This window comes from Hevea brasiliensis, chromosome 11 (assembly GCF_030052815.1).
Source record: "Hevea brasiliensis isolate MT/VB/25A 57/8 chromosome 11, ASM3005281v1, whole genome shotgun sequence".
Classification (NCBI taxonomy): domain Eukaryota; kingdom Viridiplantae; phylum Streptophyta; class Magnoliopsida; order Malpighiales; family Euphorbiaceae; genus Hevea; species Hevea brasiliensis.
Genome location: NC_079503.1, coordinates 95,221,714 through 95,232,491, shown reverse-complemented (window position 1 = coordinate 95,232,491; position 10,778 = coordinate 95,221,714). Strand labels below are relative to the sequence as shown.

General features: G+C 32.6%; 2 protein-coding genes across 2 annotated transcripts; both read left to right on the top strand.

The window, feature by feature from the left end:
* The first annotated feature begins 277 nt into the window (after positions 1-277).
* LOC110652553 (cysteine-rich receptor-like protein kinase 25) lies at positions 278-3,618 on the top strand. The gene is made up of 8 exons (XM_058130394.1): positions 278-474; positions 657-1,415; positions 1,526-1,651; positions 1,757-1,938; positions 2,020-2,230; positions 2,355-2,592; positions 2,914-3,061; positions 3,148-3,618. The coding sequence occupies exons 1-8, from the start codon at positions 309-311 to the stop codon at positions 3,175-3,177; spliced, it is 1,860 nt and encodes a 619-aa protein (XP_057986377.1). The 5' UTR covers positions 278-308; the 3' UTR covers positions 3,178-3,618.
* Positions 3,619-6,835: 3,217 nt separating this feature from the next.
* Positions 6,836-10,331, top strand: LOC131170694 (cysteine-rich receptor-like protein kinase 44). Its single transcript, XM_058130389.1, has 7 exons — positions 6,836-7,698; positions 7,928-8,053; positions 8,657-8,778; positions 8,865-9,075; positions 9,171-9,408; positions 9,489-9,639; positions 9,806-10,331. The coding sequence occupies exons 1-7, from the start codon at positions 6,870-6,872 to the stop codon at positions 10,142-10,144; spliced, it is 2,016 nt and encodes a 671-aa protein (XP_057986372.1). The 5' UTR covers positions 6,836-6,869; the 3' UTR covers positions 10,145-10,331.
* Positions 10,332-10,778: the final 447 nt, after the last annotated feature.

Sequence of the window (10,778 nt, the reverse complement as noted above, 5' to 3'; positions counted from 1 at the left end):
ATATATCAAAATATTATATATTTTTTTTCATTTGATGCACATATAAAGCAATTAGATTGTGAAGGACATTTTTATACCCTCAAAAGTTATTAAAAAAAAAAAACTGTCATCAAATTCATAGACCTGATTTTCAAAAAAAACATCACTTCATATGCTTTTTTTTTTTTTTTTTTTAAACCTGGGTTTTGACACTTAGAAACACTCTTTTGAAAATTTAACCAAAACACTTGAAAAAAGTACTTATTTTATCTAACTCAACTTTCAGGGGTTCAACGGCAGCGTCAGACGGGTCCCAAGTCTCCCTCTTAATGATTCAAGAAGATACTAGAATTACATTATTGCCCTTTCTTGTTCATTTATTTTCTGCTTTGTTTTGTAGTTTACATTTTGCAGGTTTCGGAAGCTTCAAGTCTCCTCTCGGTCAAGCGAAGGGCCAGATAGTCTCGTTAGCATTCTTATTACTTAACACAACCAGTCAGTCGCTCATCAAAATTTGATTTTTCCTTTTTGTGTATGTTACAATCAAAAGTTGATAACAGGGGAACCAAGACTTAATTCCCAATTTAGGGGGAAAATGATTCATTTCAATGTCTTTGTAACCCTTGTATTAGTACTATCATTCATGCTTAGCTTGCTTAACCTCCCTGGCGTTGCAGGTGTCGTCTGGCTTTATAGCTATTGCAAAAACGGCACTATCTTCACACGAAATGGTATCCTTCAGCAGATTAAAAATGGCACTAACTTCACATCAAATGGTATCTATCAGCAGAATCTCCATTCCTTGCTCTCTTTTCTTTCTTCCAATGCAACCCAGGGGAAGGGATTCTACTACGCCACAGCAGGTCAAGACCCTTCCAACGTGGCCTACGGCCTCTTCCTTTGCAGAGGTGATATTGTCCCGTTGAAAGGTGTCTGCCAAGAATGTGTCTTGACTGCTACCAAAGATATTGTTCAATATTGCCCTAAAGAGAAGGCGTCCATCATTTGGTATGATGAATGCATGCTACGCTACTCCAATGAATCTTTCTTCTATCGAGTGGAAGAAGACCCTGCATTCAAAATGGTGAACGCCGCACCACCAGTAAACGAATCAGAGCGCTTGATGGGGTTAGTGGCAACAACGATGACCGATGTGGCAGCACGGGCTGCAAATGATCCGTCTGGTAAAAGATTCGACACAGAAGAAGTGAACTTCACGAGCTCTCAAACACTGTATACGCTTGTGCAGTGCACCCAAGATTTATCGGTTGCCGATTGCAGCAAGTGCCTTCGAGAAGCTATTGGTTCATTGCCCCAGTGCTGTTATGGGAGAATAGGGGGCAGAATTATATATCCTAGCTGTATTGTTAGATATGAATTGCATCCATTTTATCGGGTTGAGGATATTCCAGCCCCACCACCATCAGCCACAACAGGTAGTGATAGAATTGATTTTATTTATTTATTTTTTCCCTCTTCTGGAGAAAGGGTCTTGAATCTTGATATGGAAACCATAAGGATGCTCGAACTTGTGTTCAATAAGCAGGAGATAAACGGAAGATTCGGATGATCCTGCTTGCTGTGGGAATACCAACAGTGCTAATCGCGATTCTCGTTGGCTCTTGTCTTGTCTATCTGCTGCGGAAAAGAAGAAAAGCGAAGGGTAATTCAAGTGAGCGGTTGGTGTTTTAGCGATTCTATATACCCCAAATTAATTTCAGAATTACTAAGAACTAGAATCCCTTGTTTTCCCTTTAATTTTCATGTTTATTTGCAGAAAATGGAAAAGACCTGCCCGAATTATTACAAGACATGGCAAGCCCTAGAATGACAGAAGAAGGTAATTTGCCGAATTCCGCGGAGCTTCCTGTTATGGATCTAACCACTATAAGAGAAGCAACAGACAACTTTTCGGATTCAAACAAACTTGGGCGTGGCGGGTTCGGCACTGTTTACAAGGTATCATATATCATATCTCGTTTGCATTTATATTACTTAGATAAATAGCGATGCCTTGATTAACCGCAAATCCATTTTTAGGGTGTGTTAACAGACGGGAAGGAAATAGCTGTTAAAAGGTTGTCAAAGAAGTCATGTCAAGGGTTGGTGGAGTTGAAGAATGAAATCATACTAATTGCGAAACTCCAACACCGAAACCTTGTGAGGCTTCTGGGATGTAGCATAGAGGGGGAGGAAAAATTGCTCATATATGAGTTCATGCCGAATAAAAGCCTTGATTTCTTTCTCTTTGGTTTGACTCCAAAAACTCAAATTCACCCCATTCTCTATACTAAACCTGATAGATTGGGTTGATCCCTTTTACCCAAAAAATAAAAAAGATTTTAATTGAAAATGATTTTATTTGTTGCTTTCAGATTCAAGCAAGGGCGTCCAACTTGATTGGCAAAGACGGCTTAGCATTATCAATGGAATTGCTCGTGGCCTCTTGTATCTACATGAAGATTCTCGTCTTAGAGTTATTCACAGGGACCTCAAGGCTGGTAATATTTTGCTTGACCATGAGATGAATCCAAAGATATCTGATTTTGGAATGGCAAGGATTTTTGGTGGAAAGCAAAGTGAGGCTAATACAAAGAGAGTTGTTGGAACCTTGTAAGTTAGATAATTTCTTCTTTTCCCTTCTCCTTTTTTGTGAGTGATTGCACCTTCATTCTGAATTTGAAAATTAATTTAACAATCTCAAGAATTGAAAATTAGGAATGCAAACAAGCATTGTCGACATATTTTAATATTCTATATTAATGAATTTAAACTTTTGGATTCATTTCTAAAGTTGTGAAGTCTGAAAATTTAAATTCTAATAACAGCCAAATCAATATATAAACCTCGATCCATATAATCATTCAGTGGTAATTAAAAGACTTAACAATTTTAACATATGATATTTTCCTTTTCCATTTAATTTTTGAATAGTGGATACATGGCACCAGAGTATGCAATGCAAGGATTATTATCAGTAAAATCAGATATTTTCAGTTTTGGAGTTCTCTTATTAGAGATAATAAGCGGGAAAAAAAATAGTGGCTTTTTTTCAGACGATGGAGAGAGCCTCCTTATATTTGTAAGTTCCTATTCCTAACGATCTCAACTTGTTCTGAAGTGAAAGAATATTATTAAAAGTCCCGTAATATTAATTTTATATTTCAGGCATGGAATCTGTGGTCTAAAAATCAATGATTAGAGTTGATGGATCCGTTACTTGTAAACTCATGCGTGGAAGCTGAGGTACTGAAATGCATCCAAATTGGATTGTTGTGCGTGCAAGATGACCCAGCAGACAGACCAACTATGTCTTTGGTTGTTTTAATGTTAAGAAGTGATCCCATGACACTTCCTCAGCCCACAAAACATACATTTGCTGCTAAAACAGTTGCCGTGAGTAAGGAATCATCCTTAAACCATGAGGTTTTTTCTGCCAATGAGCTGACTGTTTCAGATGTATCACCGCGGTGAATTGTCGTGTATTTCTTGTAATCTAGCATATATTTAAGTACTAAACTTGTTGGAGCCAAGACTTGCTTCAACATGTAAGAGTTGAAAAAATATGGACAAGTTCTTGTAGGATATTATATTATTAAGACCATCTCTTTGATTATTTAAAAAATATTATTAAGATCATGGTTTAATTTGTCGGAAAATTTTTTAGCTTTAATTTTTTATAGATTGGCACACAAATATGAAAATACACAACCAAATATATACATATAATGTCACTTTTTTAAATTCACAAAAATCATCTGTAAGTAAATTTATAATAAAATTTTCAACAACTTCAATTTTTTTTTCAAAATATATATATATATATAGCAGTTGGCAGTCAAAAGAGAAATTCATCTTCAATCTTGTTATAAAACTTATTTGTAATTTATTTACTTCTAGATTGTTTTAGCATCATAAATGTATTATTATTATTATTATTATTATTATTATTATTATTATTATTATTATTCAACATGCTATATTTACAATATATTTAATTTAAAAAAAATGAGGAGGGCCAACCTCCACTTACATGCCCCTAAAACTAGATTAACGGGTTAAAAATCATAATTTTCTTTTTAAGAAAAAATAAATTTTGGAGAGGGGAGGCAAAGGTTAGATCCACTCCTGGTTCTCTATTATATATATATATATATATATATATATATATATATATATATATATATATATATATATATTAAAGCTAGTGGCATTATGTAAACTCATCTTAATATTCATGGTTGTTTAAAAATTAGTTAGCTTGTCATTGAGGCAAAAATTTTCAAGAACCTTAATAGATATAATTGTTTAAAAATTATTTTGTTTACCAGATAAGTTGAGGCAAGTATTTTTAAGAAATTATGGAGATAACTCTTTTTACAATCTATAAAATTTCATTAAGAGGACAGAAACAAAAGCCATATAAGACTATCTTCACCAAAGAGAGAAAAATAAATAAATTCATAAAAAAATCCCATAAATATAAAAACATAATAGCTAAAAAATAGAAAAAAAAGGACAAATTAAGGGCCATTTGTCGACTGAAGAAAGGCTGGAATCTGCCGTTGGAGCTGGGGAGAAGTGGTTGGAGCTGGGGAGAAGTGGGAGCTTGCAGATATAGAGAGGGGAAAGGGACTTTTAGGTTGATTATACGTTGGGAAATGAGCTAGGGTAAAAAGAATCTAGTATAAATAATAAAAGGGTGGTTGAGTTATAATATTAAATTAATTAATTAATTTAATATATAAATAACTTAATTATATATAAATTTATATTTAAATAAATTATAATATAATATATTAAATACTCACTTTAAATTTAATATATATATATATAATTGATTTATTTATTAAATATTTCATGATTTGTGTGATAAATAATTTAATTTAAAAAAAATAAAAAAAATTTTAAATTAAATTATGATCATTATTATTATTTAATTTTAATTATCATCGATCACTAATTATTATAATCATTATTATTTTTTATTAATATTTAAATAAATATAATATTAAAATAAAAAATATTATTAAATTATATTATTTACATTTTATTTTAAAATTAAATATAAAAATACAATAATAATTTATTATTTAGTATATTATATATAATTTATTCCATTATATTACGTCATAAACGTCACCTTAACCTCAGCAGTGGAAATAACGAACCCTCTTGACTTTTATGATCAGCTGATGGATGATCTTACATAACTTTAGTACATGATAACGACGTTGAAAGGACTTGTCTGAATTTTACTTTCGAGGTAACATAGCCGTGGCATTCTCCAACGGCACTGAAATGTTTCTATCAAACTAATGTATACAAGAACGAGAGCAAGACCAATAAAAGTAAGCTACGTGGAACACTAATTTATGGCCAAAAAATGATATAGCTTCAAATTCTTTCCTCCTATCTTCATGAAGAAAATTCAATCCAGCTACTGAATCTACCCTATATCTCCTCGAAAATGCATTCCAATGCAGATCTTTTTTCTTCACCAAATTACAATTTAATTTATTTTTTAAATTTTACTAATTTAGATAAAATTAGAGGAGGAGATAGAAGAGCCTGAGGATAATATGTGACCCTATAGGAAACACTTTTAATTTATTAATCAATGGTGGTTTCTAGCAACACTCTTCAACAACTTCACAGTATGAAGTAACATTATTTACTATAAAAACCATTAGAAGAATAATGAAATAATTACTTCCATCGTTATAGCTTTGGGCTAACGCTGTGGTTTAATTTTCAGACCTCAGTAGTTTACCATTGACATAATCATGTTTCATGTCAATCATAATCGAGTAGTGAATGACTTAAGAAACTCACTTCTTCATTTATTCAATTGCCCTGACCAAGGCCTTGATTTAGTCGTTATAATTAATGACAATATGGAGCTCAAATACATCATCATAGTTGAAGGATTCTTTCTTGATTAATCACTAATTCCACAAGTATTTAATCATATACCAAATATCCTTTCAACTAGCATCATAGGGCTTTAGGTGTCCCAAAATCAAAGCATAATAAATATTTTATTAATTATATTACGAATTCATGTCAAAGAAATTTTTTACGCTATGATTCTCATAACAATGCCCGATTGACAGATTAATGGTAATATCATTCATCATAGGTATTATGGATTGAATCAGTTTAATGATCATATCTCCATGTACATTATCTATATATGTTATCTAGTAAATGAAATAGACTAATCTCTATTTTGTAGAGAACATCACATATATATTGATCTAACTGGATCGTTAATATCCAAATCTTAAAAATCCTGGTAATTAAGAACATTTTATATTAAATAATTAAGACTTGACTCTCATTACCGTGATTTCAATCATGATGTTAAATTTTTAAATTTAATCAAGACTTTACCATAATAATGAATAAAATAAATATTAAATATGATGACAAATAAATAAATGCCATATATATAGTGAAATCATCATGTTCATTATAATATTTTCCAACTATTATATGAGAGATTGATTCTTGACTATACAATAGTTTTCCAACGTTGTTTGGTTGTTCTGATTAATTGGCTTGACTGGGGTTTCATGGTTGATTGACTTTCTTGCTGCTGCCCATGGTATTGCGCTTCTTGTTTACTTTGCGAATATTGTTAAGGTTATACGGATTGGTCCTAATAGACTTGGCGAGGGAGAAGAGAGATAAAATAAATAAAAAATAATTTTTTGTTAACTGGATAAAATTGTAATAAAATATTTCAATTTGGCATAAAATGCGAAATTGAATTAAATTAAATTGCAATTTGTGGAAATATTTAGATTTTTTTTAATTAGGTGTTTTTTTAGTGGAAATTTGAGAATTATTAACTATTCCATGACTTGCAGGGCGACAGGCCGGATATGGCAATAGGATCTTTAAGATTGCCTTTCTTATTTTCTTGCTTCTTCTCACTCTTCATTGTCGTCTCCAGTGCCCGGCCAGGACTTCCCTCCAGTTCCCGGCCAGGAGACAACCCTTTTTATGACTGCTCAGATATCGGTAACTACACCACCAACAGTACCTACCAAACAAACCTCAGAACCCTCTTATCCATCCTACCCTCTCAGCCCAACCAAGAAAATTTCAGGTTTTGCAATCTCTCTTTCGGCCAAGTCCCGGATAAAGTTAATGTGATTGCGTTTTGTAGAGGAGATATTGCAGCAGATACCTGTCGAAGCTGTGTCCGTTCCTCTGCACACAATATTTCAGAGATCTGTCCACAGAAAAAGGAGGCATTTGCATATTTGGATGATTGTCAGCTGCGATATTCTAACAGAACTATATTTGGTGTAGTTGAAAATGAACCTAATGTATGTTATACCAACCCAGAATTTGTTTCATCATCAGATGGAATTCAATTCAAATCGGAAGTGGAAAGATTACTCAAAAGACTGAGGATAAGAGCTGCCTCTGTGGACAGTAAGTTTGCGACAGGAAAAGCAATTGTGAACTCTCAAACAATATATGCGCTTACCCAGTGCTCTCCTGGCTTGTCCATGCAGCAATGCGATGACTGTCTGGTTACGGCCATTGGAGAGATTCAAAATTGTTGCTTAGGGAATGTAGGAGGAAGTGTGGTTAGACCCAGCTGCAATTTCAGGTTTGACCCATATATGTTCTATACACCTACTGCTGACACACTACCACCGGAATCATCCCCACAGCCAGTATCTCCTCCGCCTAGAGAAGGTAAGGTGATAATGTGTGAGATGCCGCATTAATTAGCCCAAGATAATTTAACTTGCAAGCACCATATTTTACATTTATTTACAAATATCTCATTATTAGGCAATGATCAGAGTCTTAAAACACGAGCATAGTGTTTGGCTGGAGAACATCTGCACCAGATCAGACCAATTTAAATTAATCTGCCTATATATATCTTTCAAGAACTATACAATGGTTCTGGTTTTTGCAGGAAAGGACGATAAGAAATCTGCTAATTTTACTATCATCATTGTCATTTCAGTGGTTATTACTACGACATTAATAATTTCCTGTTCCATCTTTTTAAGAGCAAGGAAACAAAGGGGAAAACCTAACAGTAAGTAAATTTTTGCACGTTGTAGCTTGTTATTACAAAAATTATAATTTGTCATTTTATTTATTGTTATTTTAGTCAACATTTCAGTGAATACATTTTTGGAAAAAAAAAATTATAGCCACTAGACCTAGCCACCGTTTGTCTGGGATTTAGAGAGCTAAACCAGTCTAACCCAAAATCATAGAATCGAATCGAAATTGGCTTCATGTGAATCAATCTTGAGCAGAATGGAGCCATTTGGCTCAGGATTAAAACTGGATTATTTCTTAAAAAAAAATAATTGTAAAGAAAAATCAGCAATTAGATTTGATTAAAACTTGACGTAACTGAAAGCGGGGAACTCTATGGTCCAGTCCTAGTACCCTAAACCATTGAAGCTGAGCTGCCAGTTCTGGCCTTGACCGGACCATGACTAGGTCTAGCTAGCACATAGACAATGTCTACATTGCTAAGGCATTATAACAAAATGCATATGCAATTATGCATATCAAGCTCATAGATATAGTAATTTTGGTTTTTTGATATTGTATACATTCGGATAAGTTCCTTTATAAAGCGTGCTTATTTCAATAGCCGCTGCTCTGATGTGTTGGTTTTGTGAAGTTGTGGATGAAATTAGACTTGCTGAATCCTTGCAATTCGATTTGGGCATCATTAGAATTGCAACAGATGATTTTTCTGATGTGAACAAGCTTGGACAAGGAGGCTTTGGAGTTGTCTACAAGGTAGGAAAGGAAAAATTACAAATCCAAAAATCTTGAATTTCTTAAAAGTTAAAATAAACATATAATATGTTGTAACACATTTTCAGGGTAGACTTTTCAGTGGACAAGATATAGCTGTAAAAAGGTTATCTAGAGATTCTGGACAAGGTAATAGTGAATTTGAGAATGAGATTCTACTAGTAGCCAAACTTCAACATAGGAATTTAGTCAGGCTACTAGGTTTCTGCTTGGAAGGAAACGAGAGGCTTCTAATCTATGAGTTTGTGCCCAATGGAAGCCTTGACCATTTCATATTTGGTATGGATACAGATTGCTTTAGATACATATTTGGTATGGATGCAGATTAATTTTCCCTTTAGTTTTATTGACACTTAACTTCTGTGAATGCATAGATCCTATTAAGCGTACGCAATTCAATTGGGAAACACGATACGAAATTATAAGAGGCATTGCTCGAGGTATTCTTTACCTCCACGAGGATTCTCAACTCCGAATTATTCATCGTGATCTCAAAGCCAGCAACATTTTATTAGATGAAGAGATGAATCCTAAAATTTCAGATTTCGGCATGGCAAGATTGTTTGCAATGGATCAAACTCAAGGAGAGACAAGTACAATTGTAGGAACCTAGTAAGTGTTTGGGAACCAAAACATTATAAAAAGGGAAAAAAAAAAAAGAAAACATAACTCTGCTTTTTGTTGATGTACAGCGGATACATGGCTCCAGAGTATGCAATGCATGGACATTTTTCAATTAAATCAGACGTCTTTAGCTTTGGTGTATTAGTCTTAGAGATCACAAGTGGTCGAAAAAATGTTTGTTTCCGCAATGGAAAGCAAGTAGAGAATCTTATGAGCTTCGTAAGTCTGAATATTCTCATATATATATATATATATATATATATATATATATATATATATATATGCATTTCTTTTTCATCTATAGCCCAAAACACCAAAAGTTGAAATTAAAATATTTAAAAATTTTGTCCTAGACATTAAATGCGAATGTTGATTATTTTTGCAGGCTTGGAGGAACTGGGAGGAGGGGACAATAGCAAATCTCATAGATCCCTACTTGAAAGATGGCTCAGCTAGTAAAATTCAGAGATTAATCCACATAGGTTTATTATGCATTCAAAAAGATATAACCCAGAGACCAACCATGGCTTCAGTTATTATCATGCTTAATAGTTCTTCTTGCCATCTCCAAATGCCCTCACCACCTGCATATCTAGCACCGACCACCACTGACTCAAACATGGCAATGAAGATAAATTGGATGGTAAATACATCATCAGGTCAGTGCGGATCTTTGCAAACGTCAATTAATGATATTTCAATTAGCGAGTTATATCCTCGCTAATATTGCAACACGGAAAACAATTAAAGGTCCAAAAAAAAAATCCCACTAAAATGCATGTTTCTAGCATAGTTGAAATCTTAGTTGAGTTTTGGCCGAAACTGACATCTCAAATATGACACCATTTGTGTCAGACTCGATTGTAAACTAGTTATTTATTCACGCAATATGCAAATTATTTATTATTTTATTTTAATGATATATTATAATATTTTTTTATTTTATAATTTCAAAATCATACTATCTTACTAAATATAGTAAATGCAATTTTAAATATTTATATGTATCTATCTAAGTCAAATTAAATTTTATTCTTTCAATGATTATTAATTATTTTTATCAAAATATTATTTTATTGTAATGTAATAATATAATATATTACAACATAAATGAAATTAAAAAAAAGATATGTATAATTTCAAAAAATATATCCATAATAGCAAATATAATAATAAATATATTCAAATAATTATTGATCAATATTTCAACCTTTAAATAATTGAATCACCATTGGAATTGGGATATAATTAGACCCATAGATACCGAAAGAGAAAATTAATAATACCAATAATATATATATACACACACTCTTTTTTAATAACAAAATATAAAAACTTCATATAGATTGGAAAGAAAA